General features: G+C 45.2%; 1 protein-coding gene across 15 annotated transcripts in view; it reads right to left on the bottom strand.

Moving 5' to 3' along the window:
* Positions 1-24418, bottom strand: part of PIEZO2 (piezo type mechanosensitive ion channel component 2) — a 291301-nt gene that overhangs the window by 182640 nt on the left and 84243 nt on the right. For 14 of the 15 annotated variants that reach the window (XR_012502078.1, XR_012502079.1, XR_012502076.1 and 11 more), the window contains one exon: positions 18818-18943. Coding sequence is in view for 9 of the 15 variants with exons in the window: in XM_074352407.1 (XP_074208508.1) it covers positions 18818-18943 (126 nt within the window). In the remaining 6 variants the exon portion in view is untranslated. Of the gene's footprint in view, positions 1-14971; positions 15085-18817; positions 18944-24418 lie in introns of those variants that run through there. The other variant, XM_074352406.1, reaches the window with a different exon arrangement.

Here is a 24418-nt window from a genome sequence, read left to right as displayed (position 1 = left end):
ATGTAAAATGAGTTCATCTACTGAAATAAATAAAAATGAAGAAAAGACTAGAGTGGCAAGAGGATTTTCAAAAGAACCAAAAAACTAGAAAGGAGATAAAAACGTAAATATTGAAAACAAATACTCAGTGTATGAAGTTATCATCAGTTTGGGCACAAGGAGATCAGAGAAGAAAAAAAATTTTAATTATCCAAAATACAACATGGAGGACAGAGGTCCACCTAATCAGAGTTCCGAAAGGAAAGAATTCAAAGAACAAGAAAGAAACAAGAGTCAAACAGATAATGTGTACACACCTTCCAGACCTGATGAAAGATATCAATTCTTGAATTACATTCTAATGAAATACAAAAAAGAAAAAATAAAAAGAAATTATCCAGATAAACATCTTAGTTAAAGGACAGATCACCAAAGATAAAGACTATCTTAAAATCAGCCTGAGAGCAAAAGCACATTTCCTACAAAGGAGGAGCAATTCGCCTGAACACAGCACTAGCGGCAACAGTGGGTGGAAAAACATCTTCAAATTGATGAGAGGGGTCCTGCTTCCAGCCAAGGTGGAGTTACAGAGGCCAGAGTCACTCTCCCACCTGTGACAAGCGAAAACAAAACAAAACAAAACAAAACAAAACAAAACAAAACAAGCAAGAAATACACCAAAGACAAGCATCTGAAACAATGATTTTCAAGACACTCAATCTCAGGCAACATCAGGCAAGGGTCCTTGAGGAAAAGAAAAACAACTCAGCAAAGCCAACTACAGCTCCCAGATTTCTGCCATGAGAAGATGTCTACGTGCAGCCTGGGGTGGGGAGGAGGGGCAGGCAGAGCCCAGGGCCCCCAGATGAGGGGGCTCAGCTGAGGGCCCAGGGAGGCTAGGGGTGCTACATTCCCAGAGAAGGGCCCCAGAATGCAGAGCAGGACCAAAGAAGGACTCTGATCTGTACACTGTTCTGCTTGAGGGTTTGGCCAAGTCGTGCTCAGCACGTGCATGTGAGGAAATAACTCCACGAACCCAAGGGAGAAACCAGCCGAGAGGATCAGAGGGAACAGTGCCCACCTCCTCACAAGGCCAGCAGGACTGGACTTCCTACCAACCAGTGCTGCACAGAAGAATCAAAAGGGATTTGCCTCAGTCGAGGTGAAAAGCTGGCCAGAGAGGGAAGGAACACTGCCCTTGGCCTGCTGGACAAATGGTGAAACAAGACCCCAAAGGATCAAAACTTTCCAAATAACCTAACTTCAGGAAGAACAGAGCTCCGGAATACTGACAGCAATACTAAAATACCCAGCACCCAACAAGGTAAAATTCACAAGGTAGGCATCCAATTAAAAACTACCAGGTATATAAGGAAAAAAAAAGTAACCATGTGAGGTGCTGGATATTAACTAAACTTAGTGCAATCATTTCACAATATATACAAGCATAGAATCATTATGTTGTACACCTAAAACTAATGCAATGTTGTGTATCAATTATGTCACAATAAAACTGGGGAAAAAAGAAAACCATTCAAAGAACAAAACAAAGAGTTTCAGCTAGTGCATTTTTTAAATGGGATAAAATTTAATTTAAAAATACTCCACCCAAAAGAAGGTAGAAAAAGGAGAAAAGGAGAAGGAAGAGATAGCATAAATTTTAAAAAACAGTGGATGACAGACATAAGCGCAAATACACCAATTACCACACTAAATGTAAATGATCTCAAGATTTTGGAGCAGCATACTTGAGACATGAGACACAGGTAATGTTTTAATTGCAACATTAATCTTTATATCTTAAACATGGTTTCAGTATATAATAAAAATTAAAAAGTACCTAAAAGTGTTCATAGAATCTCATTCTAAGAATTAGTGTAATAATATGCATAAACAAATGAGCCCTTTATATACATCTGATCAATAGATCTTTATCACTTTCTTGATGAGTTGTAATTCATTTGGTTAAGTTAGAAAACTTTTCTGTAAGAGACGTGTTCTCAGGAAACCCTATGATGCATGTGTTTTGATCAATGCCATCTTAGAATGCCAGTGTATGCCCGACAGTCCTAATGAAACCTGACAAGCTTCTCAGACTGCACTGGCGATGCTCTAAGAGTGCTGCATCTTTTGGATTCTTGGCTGGAATGGGTTCTGAGAGTGTGTTCTCTGGAGAAGGTGAGAGATGGTAGGAATCAGTGTGGCAGAGACCGGAAGTACACAGAGTGTGGGGGCAGGGCGGTTATGTGACGCTTTCCTCTCTCAAGGAGAGGAACTATCTGGAAGCAGCTATAAAAGACTAGTCGCTTCTCTGTCCAAACTATCATATAATTTCTTAATCATAGTTCACAAAGACAGGATCCTCTCTGACAACTTCAACTTATGGAGAATTTGACTGCAGATTTTTCTTTTATAACGTGTGTGTGCACATGTGTGTGTGCATGTGTGTTACAGAAATACAAAGTATGCAAATACATTAAGTGGTGCGATTTGTACAGATGCATGGAGGTGCATGCATTCACTCTCATGATGGTATGTGAGGGTGTTGCAGCCTGTTTGTAAAATCCAGGCCTCTTAGCACCATGTTGATTTTATTCAAGCACCTACCACCTGCTCCAGAAAACAGACGGAATGTGTCCATCTCAACGCAAGGCCAAGAGTCCTTCAAAGAAGGCTGAAGAACAGAGCTCTGAGTATTAACCCAGAGAATATCATTTATTGGTCGGCCGAATGGCAGTTAGAGCTATTTTGAGATAAAATTTCCCAGGAAGCAATAACCTAAGTTTTAACTTTTTTTTCACTGGCTAATGACTGAGAAATAGGAAACACTTTTTACTCATTTCCAACCACTCTGTAGCCGCCTCAATCAATACTAATGCAGGATATGGGGAGAGGCTAAGCCCGTTTGCCCTTCACTTAAACAACACTGCCAGCCCTACAGGAACAAGCAAAAGCAAGCAAGTTCCATCAGTCCAACCTGAATATGCTTGAATAATGTTTTAAAAAAGGAGGCTAGACAGGAACTTTATGGGGCCAGAGATGTTCCTTCTCAGGGATCATCAAGGGCTGGATCCCCCAGGAACTGGATTCCCACGCCTTCATCCTGAGCCCACACAGCACCCCTGCACGCAGCCCTCCCACTCCATCTGGAGGACAGAGCTCAGAGGAGCATTGAGTCTGGCCACAACACCAGCCACAAGTGGCAGGAAGCTACTGCTCGTAACCCAGCAGGACCAGCTACTGCAGAGTGTCCGACAAGAGAGGTAGGGAGGGGCTTTCATTCCTGGGACTCAACACGGCATCGTCACACACTTCAAACCAAAGGGGAAACCCATTCAGGTGATGGAGGGACCGATGTGGTCAAGAGCTGCCTCTTCTGTCCCTCAACTTACATCCTCCTTTGAAAAGAATGTCATTGAAAACAACCAAGAAGCAGAAAGAGGCAGTTTCCTCTGGCCCCAAAGGCTTTCCAATCATGTCCTTGAAATACAGGCTTGAATTTTCAAAGATTTCACACAAAACATATTGGATGAATAAGATTAAAGCAGTTGTATTTTGTTAAATTAAATCTTAGAAAAAGAAATCATTTTAATTGGGGAACCAGAAACTGAACTAGATTTATATTGCTTAAAGTTTATAAAAACGTTGCCCTCACCCAATGTATTTTAGTGACAGTTAATACTGAGAATGAATGTTGAGTTACAATTTAACTCCGGCCAGGGGATGACAACAGATGAACCCACTTTGTTTTCTGTTGCAAATTAATGCACTTTGTCTCATGAGACTGGAGAAAGGTTAATAAATAGTATATTTGTCATTTTGCCCCTTAAAATGCTGGTCTACTGTGTGCCCAGCGCCTTCTTGGAACTGAAGGTAAGAGGTGCAAGCTCTCTGAAGCTCACACTCCGAGGAAGAGGCGGGCGTGGACACGCAAACGTGCTTGAACACAGAACGCAAAGCAGGACTGAACACAACATACGCCGTGGAAGCTAACTCAGGACATCTGGTCATTTTAGCCAAGATCTCACATCGCCAACTGCATACTGCTGATGTCTTCAGCTAAGGCCCAGGAAAAGTGAATAACTGGAAATGTGTCTCCACTACCAGGACCCTGATAGGACCCACGTCTGTGTTGCCAAGATGTCTTTTCTGAACCATCGATCCGTCTACACAGTAACCAACTGCACATTTCCACTTCCAGCCCCACAGACACATTGATCTTGGTTTCAAACACCAACTGACACACACTTTCCCTACCCCCCCTTCCTCTCCCTCCCCCACGTCAAATCTGAGCTTCCTCATGTGGTCCTTACACCGGTTCAGTGGTGCCTCTGTCCACCCCGTCAGCATCTCTTTCTCCTCCATGCTGAATTAGAAGATAAATCATCTTTCTTGAAGCATCTCTTCTTTTAAAATCCCTGTGCCACCTCCTTTGCTCCAGTTCTCATCCCTTTTCACCCAGCCGTCTCCTGACCGGTCCTTCTGCCTGAATCGCCCCCATCTGCCATCACTCACACACACACTCACACAAAAAAGGAGGCAGTGGCCAGAACGGTCTTTCTTTCCAAAGCATGATTTACTCTGGTTTCTGCCACTCCTTAACCCTCCATGGCTCCTGCCACCCAGAGGCTGCATTCTAAACTCCTAGAAGTGGCATCCAAATCCTTACGAACACCTGGACCACTTCCCATGCCCCACAGCTGGAGGCGGCCTTCAGGCCTTCTTCGGGGGGTGACTTCACTTTATAATTCTATGACAGCATCATCCTATGTTCCCGCAGGGGTCTGTCTATACGCCCACCGCTGAGCTTAGATGAGGAACTCCCCAGGACAAGGGGCTACAGCTACCCATCTGGGATTCTCTGGGGCAGGCGCACTTCTGGGGACACAGAATGCCCATAAGTTCAATCAATTTTCACTGAATGCATGAAGGAAGGACATAAATGCTATGAAACTGTCCCAAAACCCTACCTGGCTCGGTCTTCGCGACAGCACTTGCGACAGGTAATCGTGGGTTGTGAGAACCTGCAGCCAAACAAGAATCCACTGCTCTGAACCTCCAGCCTCCATGAAAGTTCCAAAGCAAATAACGAGGGGAAATTCCCATTTGTTCCAACAATGCTCAGCGATGCTTTTAAAAAGTTAATTTATATAAATTAGAACTCACTGGGTTTTGTGTATAACTTTCCAAGTTCTGACAAATAAACACAGTTGTGTGACCAGCATGTCTGGTCTGTCAAGACACAGACAGTTCCATGACTGCCAACCAAACCCAGCGTCCTTAAACCGCACGCCTTAGTCTCGCCCTAGCAGAAACCAGAAGCCTGCTTTCATCTAGAAGCGCGTTCACGTACTTCAGGCAGCCCAGCATTTAAAATAAGCGCTAAGGCCATAAAAAGGCGGCTGTATTCTTGGAAATAAATTTGGTCATTTTGACTTTAAAACATAAATAAAAATACCAACACTAGGAGAACTGTATATTCTCGAGTATAAAGTTTACTGGTAGAGTTACTAAAACATAATACATTTTAAAATTACAGCATGATGGAGAATGTTTGCTGCTTTGACCCAAAGCCAAGAATAAATAATATTTCTGAGAGTAAAATAAATGCCACTGTTGCCAATAATGTCCATCTATAACTGAAGCACAGAAGGAAAACACTGATTTATTTTGTTGACAAAAAATACATACTAATTATTCAGTCTTAGTTGCATTTTGCTAGCATAGTGATTCAAAATTTAAAGTATAAACTAGTGACTCAGCTGTTTTAAACAGAACATGTGTCTTGTACTGTTGTGCTTTCGAAGTCTTGGTAGTGAAATAGCACACCCTGATCAGAAGCCATGGAAAGGGCAAACGATTTCGTAGAGACGTCATCAGAGACTTCACATCCTGCCTGTATTTTAAAGCTTATGGTTATCTAAAGGCAGCTTCTTCAGTACTAATTTAAATTTTGTATGACGTGATTGGATAGAGGGAGACGTCTCACGCCCACGTTCGTTACCGACATGTCAGAAGGTCACACGGATGTAACCCACGGCAGGTAGAGCGCACATCTGTGTCTGCGACACATCCAGACAGACAGAAAGAAGTCAGTCTTCACGTTTATGACACAGACTCTGCACCTCACGTGGTCAACACGCGATGCCACCTGTGCTCACCGACACCTGTGGGACATCCAACTGGCTCAAACACTCCCACCACCCCCTTTGATTTCATGAACCACCAAGTTCACAGAGAAACAGTGACTCATGCAGGGCAGAGAGCCAGAAGATTTTCAGACTCAGGCAGGAGAGCCTGCTTTAGGGCTGCCCTACTGCGACATGCACCTGCCTTTCTTTTAAGTGAGACGCTCATTCTCTGCACCCCCAGGGAGCTCAGACAGATGACACAGACGGTAAACTCATCACAAAGCGCTTCATATTAACAACGCTCCGTTGTATCCCAGGTACCACGAGACAGCAGAGAAACCAAGGCACGACGTCTCCATCACGGGCACTGACTGGTCCCTGGACAACTGCTAACATTTATAGTTTCAGAGAATCTCAAATTTATTTTATATAGAGATGCTTTTTAATGCTGTAAAAGTCCCAAAGTTATCAAGTTGAAGTAAATCAAGTGTTTTATCAGCCTCGGAATATCTGAGCTCCTGAGGCTCCAAGCTTGATCTGAAAGCAATGCTGTGGCTACTTTTCATCTTTTTACTGAAATGAGAAAATCTTAAAAATGTCAAACCAATATAACATGTACTTTAAAGTTACCGTTGGTTTTCTTCAGTGAAATGTTCTAGAATGCACTGATGGATGTTTGGGTTCTTCCCACCTTTTGGCCATTGCAGATAACGCTGCTGTGAACATTCATCAAAATGCCAAGTGTCTATGTGAACACCTGTCTCTGTTCTTGAGTACATACCCAGGCGTGGAACTGCTGGGTCATGTGGTAGTTCTGTGTTTAACATTTTGAAGAATCACAGAATTGTGCTCCACAGAGACTGCACCATTTTACATTCCTCCCAGCAGTGTATAAGGGCTCTGATTTCTCTTATCCTTGCCAACACTTTTAACTGTCTGTCTTTTTTATTATAGCTGTCCTAGTGTGTGTGAGGTGGTACTTCATTGTGGCTTTGATTTGTGTGACTCTAGTGACTAATAATGTTGGACATTTTTAATGCACTCATTGGCCATTTGTATACCAGAATGAGCCTGTGAATGAAGATTTCTTGGACTCCTCTAGGGGCCCACACCTTTGGAGCCCATGAAAAGATACCCTTTAAAAATCTATATATTTATCTATTCATCCATCCAACCATCCATCCATCCACCCATCCACCCATCCATCCATCCATCCATCCACCCATCCATCCATCCATCCATCCACCCATCCATCCATCCATCCATCCATCCATCCATCCATCCATCTGTAAAGACGGCATTCCAAAAGGACCAGGCTCTTAGATGCCGTATAGAAAGAGAGAAAATAACATACGAATTCTTTGACCTAGGAATTCCACTCTTGGAAATTTATCCTAAGGAAATGAACATAGATTTTCATGAGTAAATGCTCACAATGTTGAACATCAAAAGTCAAAACCACCCAAGGAAAAACTTGAAACAGTCTCAAGAAATGGAATAGTTACAAAGACTACACAGAAACATGGGAACATGACACAGTGATACAGAGTTCTGGTTTCTATCGGTTTCCATCCAGGTGACCCACGTTTGATACCAACCACAGGGATACCACCACCACTGTGTGGACCACGACTGCAGCTGACAATAAGTTTCCTGGTCCCTCCAGTCCGGCCACTTCCAATCCATTCTTCACACGTGGCCAATGTGCATTTTTCAAAGCACAGGCCTTAACCTCTCTCTCCTTAGTTTGAAAGTGGTCCAGCCATCCCCACTGCTGATCAGAAAATCCCATAGATCTGAAATAGTCTACATCAGGAACCCTCAATGCTGGTTGCAGATGAAACCAGCAGGAGCAGCTTTTAACAAATCCTAGTGCCCAGGCCTCATCCCAGAGACTCAGTTACAGTTTGGGGTGAAACAACCTCACAGGTGATTCTACTGTACACCTGGGGTTGGAACCCATGGGGTCACTGGGCCTTTGTGCTCTGGCTCCTGTAACACCATGCTGGCCTTGGTCCCTCCCATCCTCAGCTCTGTGTGCTGGCCACACCGTGTTTCTCCTCCAACCCTTCAACTGTGCTGTGATGTCTCTTGCTTCTGAGTCTCCACACCTGCTTGGCCTTTGGTGGGGAATGGTCCTCCCACTCTCTCAGGCAAGACTACACAGATTCATCTTTCCGGTTTCTGACTCAACACCACCTCCTCCAGGAAGTCCCCCTGGGGAAGGTATATGACCTGTCATGTACATTTCCACTAGTCCTTGTTCGTCCTCAAGGACAGGGCTACGTCTGACTCCACCAGTGGTGGTCACCCCTCTGTCTGCAACCACTCCCCTCACGTGGACTGTAAAGTCTGTGAGGGAGGACCCCTGATGTCTGCAGGTCACTGGAGGCTAAGCACCCAACAGAGCGCATCTAACCACACAGGGCACGCATTTCATCAACAGGCATCACCTAAATTAAACGTGACAGGGCTGTGGGATTATAGATAACCTGAATTATTTCAAACTACTTTTCTGTGTGGCTGTGGTAGTATTTACTTAAAAAAAAAACATTTTCAGAGTTAACAGTGCAAGATGCCCTGATTATTGCTGTTTTAAATATAACATCCTTTCCAATTTTCTCAATTCAGGAAATAAATACAGAATAATATTTTTTGAGGAGTACACATGAAAAATGAACAGGAGATTTCAAGGAAAAGATGTTCCTGATTCTGTGAAATTAAAAAGAAGGAAACCTGTGCGCTCCATCCTTTTCCGTGTGGCTGGCGCATCATGGGCACTCTGGTTTTTATTATCATCGGTGGGCAGTAGGGAAGGGGCCACCAGCCCATGAAAACTTCTGGGAACCAGCATCCAGCCTTACCCCACGGAGCTGGCTGTGCTGAATGTTTCATGGCATCAGGTGAAGTTAGCTGGCCAAGGCCACCTGATGAAAGGGACTATCTTGTCATCATGGGAACTGATGTTTACCGACCCCCATGATCGATCTGTGATAACCTGGGTATGACAGTGAGAAATACTCGAGTTCCCGTGGGTCATGCATCTGATATACCCACTCTCTTAGCCAATGGCTGAATTAAACGCCAAGCTTAAGTGTCACTGAGCCTCTCCACGGGTTCCCTCTTTGCTAAAATAAATCCTTCTGTTATATATTAGCATTTTCGACAGGTCCCACTGGCCACTCTCTCCCGCCCCTTGGTTTTATTCCACGATTTAACCCTCAACGGGAAACACCATCTTCACCGTTTCCTAGCTGTAGGAGCAACCTGCCAGACCCCCCTCTCCAACACAAACCAAACCACGGCTTTCATCCATAAACGGTGCCCAAGTGTTCCATGTCATTTGATGTGTAGAGACCAGAATCTTCAACTCATAGGCCACTCATGTCACTTATTAAAGGCTGCCTTGGTAGACTTAAGAAAAAAAAAACCTTACCCCACTGCACTGCTTCTTAACAATGGTTTTGGGGTCTTTAAGAATGACCACCCATTTAGAAATTGGACATCATAAACTAAACAACGATGCAAGGGGGGAAAAGGGGGTGTTTGAGGCCACAATTACCAACACGCAACGTTTAAGACATTTGTCTGCAAGTGAATTATAACATTTTACAGTAATACCTTTAATATTAATATTCTCTATAAGCCTATATCCTGCACTAGGAATCTCAGGAACGATTTAAATGTCTCTAAAAACGACTATGAGACAAATTATATTAGCAACTTCTTTGCCAACCTTCTACAGCCCTGAAATATATTTTTAATACGTGAAACCATGAGGAATTTTCTAAATCCAAATTTCCGCTTAGGGGAAGAAATGGTCTTTATTTATGAATCCACAGACCTGAGTCCAAAAATACACAAAAGTTCAATAAATCTGGAGAAATAGCTGAAGTCGATCATACGCTTAATGCCTTCTGGAGCATCATGTCTATTCTCGGCCCACCTTGGCCTCGCCCGTCATGCCCTTGAGCTGTCCCTCCACGACACCGGGAGCCTGAACACACACTGTCGTCACTTTCTGCCGTCTGTCCATCGCTCTGAGGTTAAGTTTACTCCCACACCACACACCTGCCTCGGAGCTTTTATGGTAAATAATTGACACTAGAAACGCTGCATCATGAAACTGAGGTCAGGGAACCTGTCATTTGAGCAAACACAATCGATCCCAAGTCATCTTAAATTTCCTGCCCTGAGATGGGTCCCACGGCAGGGTCAGCGCTGGGGGGCGGCGGGGAGCGGAGGGGCCCGGGGACACTGGCTGGGGTCTCGTTCAGGTGGACGCTTCTCCGCCCCACTGCAAGGCCCCTATCCTCCCTCTTCTGCCCTCCTCGCTCTGTTTCCCACCAGCTCTGTCTTTCGCTTTTCACTCCTGATATCCCCAAATCCAAAGGGAAACCCGAGTTTCCTTTTGCAAAGGAAACCAACACCAGGTAACTTTATTCGATGAATAATTTTTTGAGGGGTCACTGGACTGAACCCAGGGCCTGTGCGTGCTAAGCACATGGTCTACCGCGGAGCTCCACCCTCCCCCACCCCGATACATGACTTTTAAAGAGAAATAAGAGACTTCAAGTGAATGCACTCTTCTCCTACTTTCTTATGACCTGAAAAGAGGGGACAGGGTGACAACTCCCACAGCGAGATGCTCAGTGTGCACCCGGGGCTGAGGGGGGATCAGGTCCGGCATGGAGCTGTCCTCACGGACCTCAAAGGAAAGGATCCAGGGAAAAGAGGTCCCAAAACAAGGGTGTCACCTGATTGCATCTCTGTCACACTTCCACTTCCTTTTCTGCTGCTATTAATTCATTTATTCGTTCTTCAAACAACTGGGAGTCGGTGTTCTCTACCTGGATGCTCAGGTGACAGAAGTAAGTAACACAAGACAGTTCCACCCCCCACTCCACGCAATCTGGTCCTGGTCTAGCGGAAGAACATGTAGAAGCAGTGACTGTAACTCAGCATGAGAAGTTCAACGACCGATGCTTAAAGCACTTGGGGAGCAGTCCCCCGGGCTTCCTGGAGGAGGTGGTCGGTGTCGAAGGAGGGGCCTAGCGAGGGAGAGCGGGATGATGAAGGGAGAGGGGTGGACCAGAAACAGGAAGCCTGTAGCTGGGAGTGGGAGGCAGAAAGGACAGCCTCGGGGTGGGGGAGGCAGAGAAGCCCACTGACCACAGGGCCCGGGAGCCGGCCCCGCCCTCAGCGACCACACCACTGCTCACCTCACCTCACCATTTAAAAAAAACCTAATCAGAACTTAACTCTTCTGTGGCTGCTCAGTTTCTTTATCTGCAAAGGAGTGAAAAACCCCGGACCTTGCGGACAATGACACAGAACTGAGACATTACATGTAAACGACGCTGGCTCGTAGGGGCAGGGGTACGCTGACACCATCACCGTCACTGACTGGGAGCAAACTTAGAACCAAAGAGATGTTCTAAAACAAACAGAAAGAAGGCAGGTGTGAATGAAAAGAAGACTTACTGGAGGCCTGGATTCGTGCCAGGAACTGGGAAACATTTACCTCCCTGGGGGCTGAGGTTAATGCGCTGAGCGGTGATGAGAGGGCTGGACAGTCAGTGCAACCAAAGTCCCGAGACAGGGGCGGGCGCACTTGCCGTAAGAGGCACAGAGACAGGGCTTCACAGGGCACAGCTCTCCACCACAGAGCCCGCATTCCAGCCGTGGGAAGGGCTGTCGCCAGCACAAGGAATGCTGCAGCCCCACGAGGTCTGGCATCGACCCAGCGGCCCGCCTGACCAGACACTGACACTCTCACCAGGCCGTCCATGCGGGGCCACGAGCGGACCTCAGGGGCGGGGCTCCGTACGCAACGGAAAACATCGCAGAGGCGGCATCGCAGCGTCTTCAGATATCTGAAAAGGCTGGACTCAATGAAAAGAGAGGCTTAGGCCACTCGCGTGCAGTTACAGGAGGGGTGACAACAGGGAAGAACATACTGACATTCAGGTCACACGGCCCGCTGTGCTGGAGGGCAGGCCGTGGAGGGCGAGAGTTCAGGGAAGTACGGGGCTGGACCCCACGCCGCAGCCCTGGAGCTGGGCTGAGCGCCTGATGGGGACTTTGCTGAAGGGCAGAACAAAGTCCTGGAGGAGGGTGGGGGGTCACGACGACCCTGTCACTGACACCCCTGCCACCCAGCGCCACCCCACCTCACTGGGGATTTCAACCACACGGCACAGAGTAAACCCCCAAATAACAGAGTCAGTGAGAAGCTGAGACAGACCATCACCCAGGGGTGTGTGGTGCCTCCACTTCGTAACTGCCAAGTTTCTCCCGTGTGTCTGTGTGTAATCTGGTTCTGAGTCATTTCTGCCCCCTCGTAGCTGGGTGCGATCGGAGGCAAGAAATAAGTCTCTTCTAATAATAATAACATGAACAGCCACAGCAGTCCTGCTGATGCTTACTGACAGCTTGCTACGAACCAGGCGCGGTTCCAATCGCACGCGTGTGTCAAATGGCCCTTCACAGCCGCCCGGGGAGAAAGTGACCGTCGTCTTTATTTTACAGACAAGGAAACAGGCACAGGCCTGAGTCCCTTGCACAGTCACCTAAGAGCCTGAGTTCACTCATTTACTGGGTACTATAAACAATCCTCATTAAAAGTATTTCTGCCATGAAGTGAGATACTCTATTGGAAAAATGCCGTATAAAGGAGACATCACCCTACGACCATCCCCCCGAGAGGAATCGAGGTAGCAGCCAGCACTGGCCCCCCAGATTTTTCATCCTGGTGAGTTCCTCTTCCATGAGGTGCCCCCCTCAGTCTGCCCTCCTGCCTGTGTCTTGCGCTGGGCAGTAAAACCTAACTGTATTCATCATTCCAAAAGCATGGAGTCATCAAATATCCGGTGGCCAGAGTTCCCTTCCAGCAATACTTCCCACCCAGGCCTCCAGGTCATAAATCAGGCTCGGACCGGAGGGGCCTCGCCCACCGTGCTGGGCGCCCGGCTCCCCAGGCGGGCACGTGCCTGCATGTGTTGTGGATGGGAAAAGCCACCAGCCTCCACCACCAGGGGCCGCAGGAAGGAACGTGGAAGGCTGATTTCTCTCATTATGGACGGGGTCAGGGGTGTGTATATGATCCAGATGCCTGGAAGCTACTTTGGTGAAGAGAACATTACACTGTGGTCCTCGCCCCGGCAAAGATCCAAGAGAAAACGCACTACTTGGTGAAGGTCTTTTCAAAATTGTGTTTTGGGGGCAGTTCCTGCTTTCAGGAAACTAGCAAAGGAGAAGGCACGAGAGTGACCAGAGGAGGCTCTCCCAGACGCCGTCTCCCAGAGCCTCCGAGTCCGCGCACACACGGGCACAGGCCGCAGAAAGCGACTGGAAAGCGACTTTCAGAGCGGGGTGGGCTGGTCTCCTTGCACACACTTCGTCTCTCATTTCTTAGTTATTAGCCCTTGCCGCCAAGGACTGCGGCCAATGAAAAATAAACAGAGAATCTTCTTAGACCATGGACTTCTTTCGAGGAGGATGGACCCACCAGGTGACTCAGCACATCCGGGGTCTGACTCCAACCAGCGTGACTGTGACGAACGAAGCAGGGACATCATCTCTGCCAAGTGTGCCCAGAGATGAGGCAGCAGCGGCCAGGAAAACGGAGCCCTTACCGGAGCCGCTCCTTCTGCGCAGCTGCACCCCATGCATCGGGGCGGGTCTCCCTGAACCGCGGAAGTTTCAGACCCACTGAGGCTTCAGGCCCTGGGACCTTCAGGTTCCAATGACACAAGTGCATCAGGGAATGAACATTGAGCTCTAGAGTGACCTCTGGTCAGAAGCTTCTGCGCTCTGAGGGTGAGACAAGTTGGAACTCCAGGTGCCCCTCCCTCCACAGAGGAGAAAGCAGCTGGTTTCAGGGCTCTGTCCCTCAGGCGAAAACAGATCTAACTATGAATGAACCAAAGGAAATATGCAATTCATTACAAGGACTAATCTCCAAACAAGAGAAAACTGAAGGGCTAACATCAGACACTCCTATTTAAGCCCCTTGAAACTACACGAATCCGAAGTCCTAGGAAGTTAAATGGAGAAAATAATCCTAAACAGATGATAAATCCCCACCTGCTTCACCCTACTCTCAACCCCTCTTCTAATGCTCACCCTCATCCCCCTCCTCCGTCCTCACCCTCATCCCCCCTGCTCCATCCTCATCCTCATCTCCATCCCACCCCACGTGGAGACTGGGCACTGCATTTATACAAAAGAAAGGCAACTCCTTGGTGAAGAGAGACCATAAAAAGGCACAGGCCTACCAAGACAAAGTTTGGCCACCAGACTGGCCTCCGCAGGAGAACGAGATGAATCCCTGTCTCCAGCTGAACCTGGCCAGCAAGAGGGTGCCCACTGCCCTCCTGCTGTGCCTGCAGAGCCCGCCCACCCTGAAGACTTGCACAGACAATGGACGGGACCGTGTGCACCAATGCCCTACTTAAAGGCTATGGGAGCCAACGTGTTACAAGAAAAAAGAAGCTGTTAGTTGGAAAAGTCATATAATGACCCCTGGGGCCCTACAGGCAGGAGGTCCTCTAAAAATAGTAGCTGTTATCACCACCCATTCTCCCTTCATAGTTTTGAGCTCAAAAGTTTCCTCCAGCCAGCAGCACCAGCACAGCCCCAGACCCAGCGTGGCCCTGAACTTCCAGCCGCAGCACTGCACGCCCACCACGGAGTCAAACCAGCTGCGTCTGTAGAGCCATAATGACCTAACCGAGGCCAGGCTCACACGGACTGAAATCGGACAGTTGTGATGGAATGAAAATATTTTAGCAAGCGGCCAATACATGTTTGAGGAAAACTGACCGAGGTCCCCCTGCCCCATGGACTTCCTCACTTACCTGTCAGAGCCCGGGTTTGGGTGGGTCTCGCTCTGCATAATGGCACCTTTAACAAACCTGCCAGGCGGCCCAGAACTAAACAGGCTGGAGTGAAACAACCTTACTACTGCCAGTTACTATTCACAGGGCTCCGGGGGGAACAGAACTTCCAGTGACTCGATATTTATAAATGCTCCTGTCGTCCCCCAGACGTGTGACAGATTCCTGAGAGATCCTGGGAGCTCTGGCCACAACGAGGGTGAGGTATCTGAGTTTTAAACGGGGAGAGGAGTTGTTAGGAAAACAGAATTCAACACCTAGAAATGCATGCTTGGTGGTTTGCAATCTGACGACCACTTGAATAGGACTGGCAGCCAGACCTGTCTGGGTTACTGCACTTCATTTGACAAAGTCTTGCACACAGAGAGCGCTTTCAGAACACACAGCATCACTGGCCAAGTCACTCTGTGTCTTTTCATGTCAAGTTTTGCTACTTTACAGCCACAGATGCCAAGAAAGGGATAAACTTCAAAGGTGGGCCATCAAATCGGCGGAGTTTGTGTTTACCACTCAGATGGTGTGATCAAAACTCCAACTGCTAGAGAAACAGTAACACGGGTGAGGTGAAGTCAGCCCGAAATTCAAAGTCAGTGTTTCCATTACCACGTGGACAGGGTTTTCAGGAGTTTATATAACTTGATCATGAAAAGAAAAAGAAAAAAAAAAAAAAAAGCTCCAGGCTGAAAACCTGGTCTGTGTCAATCTTGGACCAAACCAGTTTGCGAAGCTCTGAGGTTTGTTTGCTTTTCTCTTTTATCCCTTTTCAAGAATGCAGAACTTTTAAACACTGTCCGTGAAGCTGAACCAAAAAGTACCCGTAAACCTGGTGAGCCGATGCTCGGCAGGCAGCCCTTCTTTTGGAAGAAATTTACGATTTCTTTACAGAGACTTGCCTCCAAGGTGCCTATGCACTTGGGACGTAAAGCACTCAGATTCCTTTTCCACTAGTTCTTCAGCCTGCCCCTCCTCTGCAGGTGACTTCACCAAAAACATTGCAGCTCTACATTGGAATATCCACTTCTCTAGAAATAAACTTCAAATTAGCATTTAACAATCCGGTGCTGCGCCTCCAGGCTGGCCAACGTGATGTAGAAAAAGATGTGCAACAGCAGGTAGGACAAACTGGTAGGAATAAAGCTCACTATTATGACCTCCATTATGTGGGCTCCTCGTGGGATGGAATGGAGCACTTATATCAGACGTCAAAATGGGAAAGACAGAAGGACCAGATGACAGATTTGGACATGTCCAGATGTATCATCGTGAGGAGTAACAGTAGAGAGAAACCGTGTGTGAATAAAATCACCTCTGGAAAAACCTGGGTGTCTGGGAGCCCGTGTATTTAGGCTGTGAGGTTTAGGAAAGCAGGTCTGACTCCCCATGACTGTGCTGCCAGGAATGCTGGGGAGGTGGCCTGTCAGGAGGCCAGGTCTGACGGGCTGTACCCTTCAGCACTGAGAAGGGCAGACTTCTTCATGATGAACCCGTCCAAAGGGTCTAAGGAGTATGGATCCTTGCCCAGGAAGGAGGAGATAATGCAAGAACAAGCTTCTGTGTGCGTGCATACGTGCGTGTGTGTGTGCGCGTGCGTACGTGTGTGTGTGTGTCTGTGTGGGGTGTGTGTTGTCTGTGTGTGGGGTGTGTGTGTGTGTGTGTGTGTGTGTGTGTGTGTATGTAGTTCTTTCTGTCTGTCTCTGTCTATACCTTATAGGAGACACCCTCCATACAGTGAGTACACTTACAAATGTGGAAAATGGGATATAGTTTTAGCATATCATGTTACATTTTTATCATGACCTCTGCAGAATTGTTGAAAATATTGTTTTGCATAAAAATAGAAACACCAAGACTCTCTGATCTAGAAGAAATGCTGCAATGCACTTCCTCATCCAGACCCCTCCAGCACAATCCTTCCTACAGTATCAATCAGCAACTAAAGTTATTTGCAGAGACAGGCAAGATATATATTTATAAACTCAAATTTTAAAAATGCGATGAGTTATAATATATCCTAGGATTAAATACTTTTCAGTAATAGAGAACTCATTACTCATGAAATAGCCTTTTCTTCAGACAACACTTGTGGTTTAAAATAAAATCCTTCCTTGTGGCCCTGGGAATGTGTGATTAAGAACTGACCAAAGGATTTTCGATTGAAAAGCAGTACAAAATATCATTGCTAACATTTCTGCTAAGTTCACAAAGACTTAAATCTGGCCAAAGGTAGTCAATGATTTCTATCATTGTAATACTGTAACTAAAGTACCATTATTTAAACACTGTATTTCATCAAGTTTTTAATAATGAAGTGACTTTTCTCAAGCATTAAAACCACATCTTAGAGATGGAATATTATTCAGCCATGAAAAGGGATGATGTACTAACACTGCCACAATGTAGATGAACCTTGAAAACAAGGTTCTGAAAGACACCAGACACCAAGGGTCACATATTATACAATCCTGTTTGGATGAAATGTCCAGAACAGGTCAATCTATTAGAGGCAGAAAGGAAATTGGTGGTTGCCTAGGGATGAGTGGGGAGGGAGTGAGACTAACTGGTCATGGGTACATGGTTTCTTTTGGGGGTGGGCAAAGTGTTCCTGAACTGGACAGTGGTGATGGTTGCACAACCTAAAAACCACTGAGTTGTATTCTTCATGTGGGTGAACTTTATGGTATACGAATCATACCTCAGTTGAAAAATAATAACCACATCTTGAATCACAGATCTTAAATCAAAAATCATTTTGATAGGCATTATTACCCAAGGAACTCTGCACTCAGTAAAACGGCAGAAATGAATGCTAACTTCAGCTCTGTAAAGTCTGCTTTTCAAAGTTGTGCGGTGAGAGGTACTGAATAATGCATGACTATGGATTTGGCTAGAGAACTTCTCCCTACACTTGTGTTCATACCTTTTGATCCACAGAGAATTCGGTCTTCTTTTTATTTTACAGGGAAGGGTTAGTTTATTTCGTGTCACTTGGGCTTGCATTTACGAAAGATCAGGAAATTTCAAAGCCACAAATGGATCCTCAGCCAAAAACTGACAGCTCAGAACCATTATTTTCATCTGTTTCTAGTATCTCAGGTTTCTTTGGGTATAACTGAAAACGTGGGGTTGTATCCCATCGACTTGCAATGCTTCTGTTTTTTCAAATGACAATCACATAACCTACAAAAATGGAAGCAGGATTTGGCCAACGGTAGGTTAACTTTGGGAAGAAGATATTACCTAGATAAAGCACATATGTGCTGACTTTTTCAGATCAAAACTTCAAAATATAATGTGTGTAAGACCTCTGATTTCCCTACGAGTAGCCAGAAAGAACTGCCAGTGTGAAAAAGAAGCTACACACGTCATTAACACTTTCCCCATAAAGACACACGAAATCTTATGTTATGGTTTTGAACAGGATTGAGGTCGCCGTCATACAACGTTACTCAACTTTTGTCCTCTTATCTGTCACATTAGATATTGTTCCTGTCCCGTCTCACTGCTGCCCTGAGAGCACCAGGGACTGAGTGTAAACTTTAGTTTTTAGATCACACCCCAGCACGGTCTTACACACAGCTGGGAGTCCAACACCCAACGTGTGTCGAGGATGCACTTACTAGGTTGCTCATTACCCAGTTCTGCATGGCAAGGTTTCCGTGCGTGTGTTGTTTACAGTGTACCGCACTGACAATAGCCAAAAGCTGCCATGAATTCTGTAACATGATTGCCGCCAGGGTTTCCAAGGGCGTCACGCCCCGCGACTTGATCATGCACGCGCGTACGAGACGAAACCGCGGGGATACTCACAGTTGTAGCCGGGTGCAATCCGGTGCTGCGCCTCCAGGCTGGCCAACGTGATGTGGAAAACGATGTGCAGCAGCAGGAAGGACAAACTGGTGACGCACAGAGACTTTAAGAGCCGGCCCGTGTGTCCTGGGGGTGAAAGCACAGAGGTCGTGAGCGGACTCGACTGGCGCACACGCATGCTGATCTGCGTACAAGCCACAAAGAACCTTTCTGAACATAATCTATTCCAGAGACTGACTCAAAAGTACATCAAGTGTCACCATTACTCTCAATTATTAGCTGAAGTTAAAAGCGTCGGACTTCTTTTGTCCAAACATACAGCTAGCACTGATTAAAAACAACGTGAGAGGAAGGTGTGCTCCCATTTATCACAGGATATGTTACCACAAAATGGAACCACTCAGAAGTCTCCGGTCCAGAAAGTTTCATGAGGGAGTCCTGCCAGCTCTGAAGGAACAGATAATCCCTACCTTACAGAAGTAGTTCCAGAGAGCAGAAAGAGAAGGAAAGTTGCCTCAAACATTTTACCATTCAGAGTAAGTTCAATTTCAAAATTAAACAAGGCTAGAAAAGGGAAAGAAGTCATCAACCCATCTCACTTACAAACACAGACGCCATTTAAAAAATACTTGCCCACCAACGGAAGCAGCAATGTGAAATACAAGACGTCATAATAACCTAGGGCTTATTGCAGAAAAACAAGTGTGGTTTAACAGCAACAAATCTGTGAGGGTCAGTCCTACTTGAGAGGGTTGATGATGACGATGTTCACAATGGACACAGAAGAAGCACTTCAACACGTTCAAAATCCATTTATGATCAAGCAAAACAACACTCAGAAAACTAGGAATAAAAGGAAATATCCTTAATATGATGAAGAATTTATACAACTAAAGCAAACATCCTGTTTATGGTGGAATTTTAGACACAGTCCTATTAATACCAGACGGTCATCGAGGACACTTGGAACCCTTGCCACTTATGTCACTGGGCACACAGGCCTGTGTTACAAGATGAGAATGAAGAGTTGTAATAACTAGAATCACTTGCAGGTGACACTATATCATCAGGACAGAATGTCAACCTGTATCCACAGACCAACTATTGGAACAAACACACAAGAATGATTCAGATGCAACATCATCTTGCAGAAATAAGAACAGCTCCTCTGCATTGACCATCATCAAACAGAAAACACGGCACAACTGAAATTAGCAACCAAAACTGGTTTATCAGGGTAGACACAATGAGTTAGGAAGCGTTCCCTCCTATTCTAAATTTGTTGGAAAAGTTTGAGAAACGTTGGTGCTCGTATTCCTTTACGTACATTTGGAAGAATCTACCAGGGAAGCCCTCTGGCACAGGACTTCTCCTTGTTGAGAAGTTTCTGGTCACTGATTCACTCTCTACTTTCATAGGTCTGCTCATAATTTCTGCCTCCTTTTGTGTCCACATTGCCAGTTTCTGTGTTCCTAGAACTTTCTCTAGCTTGTTTAGGGTATCTGATTTGTCAGCATTCCCTTGTTCACAGTATGCACATATAATTGTTCTAAGTTTGCAAGGTTGGTAGTATCACCCCCCTTTCACCTGTGACTTTACCATTTGTATCTTGTCTTCTTTATGGTGTGTGAGTGTAGCTAAGGGCTTCTGTTGCTCTTCTCAGAGAACCAATGCTTGGTTTTGTTGACTCCACCGTTTTTCTAATCTCTGCTTCATTCAGCTCTGCTCTAACCTCCACTACTTCCTCCCTTCCACTGGTCGGCCATTTGGCTTGCCTTTCCTCCTCTAGTTCCTTAAGTTGTACATCTAGGCTACTGATTTGAGAGCATTCTTCTTTTTAACATAGTCTTACAGCTATAAATTCCCATGAGCACTGCTTTTGCCGCATCCCCTACGTTTTGACTTGTTATGTTTTTGTTTCCACTTGTCTCCCGGTATTCTTTGATTTCCCTTGTAATTATCTCTTTGGCCCACTGGTGTTTGAGAATGCACTGTGTAATCTCCATAGATCTGTGAATTTTCCAATTTTCCTTGTTATCAATTTCTAGTTTCATCCCATGGTACTTTGAGAAGATACTTTGGATGATTTCAATCTTTTTAAATTTCTTGAGAGTTTTCCTGTGGTCTAACACATGGTCCATCCTGGGGCATGTGCCATGTAGACTTGAGAACAGGTATTCCCCTATCTTTGAGTGGGGTCGCGCATGTTGACCCGCTAGGTCTAGTTGATTTACAGTGTTGTTCAAGTCCTCTTTCTCCTCGCTGTTCTTCTATCTAGATGTTCTTCCCATTATTGAAAGCGGACCACTGAAGTCTCCAATTATCATTGTAGAATTGTCTTTTCTTCCTTCAAGTCTGCCAGTGTTCGATTCACATCATATTTTAGGGGCTCTGTTGTTTGCCAAGTATATATTTATAATTGTTATAGCTTGAATCGATCTTATAGCAATATATGATGTCCTTTTTTTGACATTAATTTTTATCTACTTATTTTTTATTGAGGTATAGTCAGTTTACAATGTTGTGTCAATTTCTGGTGTACAGCACAATTTTTCAGTCATACATGGATATACATACTATTATGTCCTTTCTTGCAACTGTTTTTGACTTAACATATATTTTGTCTAATATTAATGTAGCCACCTCAGCACTTTTTTGGTTATCATTTGCCTAGAATATCTTTTTCCATCCTTTCAATTTCAGCCTACTTTGTCTTTGGATTTTACGTGAATTTCCTGCAGACAACATGTAACGGGGTCATGTTTTTTTATGCCGTCTACTACCTGTACCTTTCATTGGAGAGTTTAGTCCAACTATATTAAAGTAATTGCTGGTGAGGATCCCTGTCTGTCACGCTGCTGCTCTCCCCTGTGCGTCCTACCCTGCTTGCCCCTCATGTCCTCTACTGCTTCTTTCATTTGTGCTTTTGAGGGATAAATTTGCCTGATGCAAGATTCTGTTTTATTTACACACAGAAGAGTTAGTGAACTTATTTATTTACTTATTACACATACATTCCTTTTCAGATTCTTTTCCACTATAGGTTATTAACAAGATAGGGAATACAGTTCCCTGTGCTGTGCAGCAGGACCGGTTGTTTATCTATCCTGCTCCATTCCCATAGCTTCTTGCTAACTAACAATAAGACTAAATTAATTAATTGGCGTGTAAAACCATCAAGTAGATACCCTTTCAAAACCTTTCTTCCCCACCCAATCCGGCTCCAAAGACTATCCTGGTTGCAAAACTGCACGGCTGCAGCCACCCTGAAGGCATCTAATGTCCCCCCACCCCATTCTACCTCTCTGAGCAGGGCAACTGGGGAAAGGGGTCCTGAGGGCTCAAGACTAAAGGGAGATCTTGATGAGAAGAGATCCATGGGGGAATCCTCTAATTCTGGTCCTGGTTTCACCCCCAAGCTACACATGTGTGTAAAAGACCCAAAAGAACTCTGAGAACTGAACTATGCTATAAAGAACCACGCAGGTCCCAGACTGACCCCGAGTGTGCATGCACAGGGAAGACCCCAAGAGAACAGCAAAGGTTTAAAACTGACATTGGAATCACCACCCACAGAAAGTGACGCAAAGCTTGTAGCTGAAACCAACCAGACTGCCTGCCTGCTGAAACACAGACCCAACAAAGGGGGGGGGGGGGGGGGAATCAACATTCCCAGAGGATTTAACACGACCCAGTGACTCATAACACAATATTCAAAGTGACCAGGACACAATCCCAAATTACTTGGCATAGAAAACACCAGGAAAAACTGACCAATTCTCAAGAGTAAAGACAATAAAGTCAACCTTGAAATCAGCCAGATGTTGGAATTATGAGAAAATGACTTTAAAACATCCATTACAACCACACTCCATGAGGTAAAGGTAAACAATCTCAAGATGAACGGAAAGAGCAAAGCTGTCAGCAGAAAAACAGAAAGTACAAAAAAGGGCACAATAAAACAAAAAGTTTAGCACTGAAAAAACCCAACATCAGAAATTTAAACGGCACTTGGTGGACTCAGTAGTACAACAGAGGCACTAACTTGGGGGAGAGGAATAGAAATTATCCACTTTGAAAGCCAGAGAGCAAAAGACTGAAAAAACTTAAAGGCTCTCAGGGACCTGAGGGTCAAAGGTCACCACATGTGTCTTTTCTGTCATTAGAAACATCATTACTGGAGAGCAGAGACAGGCTGCTGTAATGATAGCCGGAAGCCCCCAGTTTGTTGAAGACATAATTTACACACTTAATAAGCCCAGCAAACTCTAAAAAAGGATAAATTTGAAGAAACTATCCCAGAGTCATAACAGCCAACCTGCTGGAAACCTAAAGTAAAGAGAAATTCCTGGAAACAGTGAGAGAAGAATGTTACATTACTCCCAGGGGACGACGATGTGAATGACCGTGTGTTTTTCACCACAAACGAAGAAGACTGAGAGACAACGAACCCCAAATTCTATATCCTGAGAAAATACCCTCCAGACATGAAGACAAAGGGAGATATTCTCAGAAGAAGGAAAACTGAGCGTCTCTGCCACTAGGACGTCTGCTCTGAAAGTCACACCAACGCAGGCTCTTCAGGCTGAAGGGAAATGATCCCAAAGGAAGACTCGGAACATTAGTCACGAACAAGAACAACAGAAAAGGGTAAAAAAGATGCTTGTTTCCACACACACACATGCCTCATTACAGCCACGCTCCAACTAACTCGAGGCATTTCTAGAAACAGTCTCTTGTTTTTCTGGTCTTGGAAATATTTTGCGTGTCGTACTGAAATAACTGAAGGTAAGATGTTGCCTGTGTGTTCTGGGTAGTCACTCTTACTTAAACAAGAAACATGAATTATCCAAGGGTATGTCACCTGATAAGTAATCACTCTTAATTAGAAATGTAAGAAAACAGGGCACATATTTAAAAGGATCAAAAATACACATGCTGACTTCCAGCTGACTTCCCAGAGTAACCCAGACAGCAGATTCACAAAATAGGCAACTTACTGCCAGAACAACACGGCCCCAAAGTGCGTATTTATACACCATTTTCCCCTGATGTTTAGAATGCCAAAGCAGGAGAAATTCAGTATTAACAGAAGGAATAAACAACGGGGAGCAAAAGTAGACTTTTTTCAATAAATTTTAACTTGGGTTTTATTCATTGATTTTGTTTATTTATAATATATTTCCTCAAACAGAACGTAACAAAAAAAGATCACTGGTGCACCACAGATTTCATCCAGGAAATGGGATTTAAACATGGGTATGAATCCAACTTCTCATTTATTATACTTTTGGAAGTAATTCAGAGGCCACTGCTTTAGCCAACAATCCCAGTCTCCAGCTTTCAAGTGATTTTAATGGTGACATTTACTGGGAAAGACCCACGGTTCTCATGACTGTGCCCCTGTAAGCTAATTTTCAACTTTTCCTCTTAAGCAGCAATGCATTCCCAAATCCCAGCAATCCTTCAAGGACTGAAGGAGCTCTGAGCCTGCCGCTAATCTTCTTTCTGGGGAAAACGAAACAGCAAAAGTTGCATTGATGTGCGTTTATAGATAAGTGACCGAGTCACATACAAACTGTGTGTAAAGACACAGTTTGG

Source organism: Camelus bactrianus, chromosome 24 (genome assembly GCF_048773025.1).
Source record: "Camelus bactrianus isolate YW-2024 breed Bactrian camel chromosome 24, ASM4877302v1, whole genome shotgun sequence".
NCBI lineage: Eukaryota > Metazoa > Chordata > Mammalia > Artiodactyla > Camelidae > Camelus > Camelus bactrianus.
The sequence above is the reverse complement of the archived record's forward strand: the minus strand, read 5'-3'. Positions and strand labels throughout refer to the sequence as shown.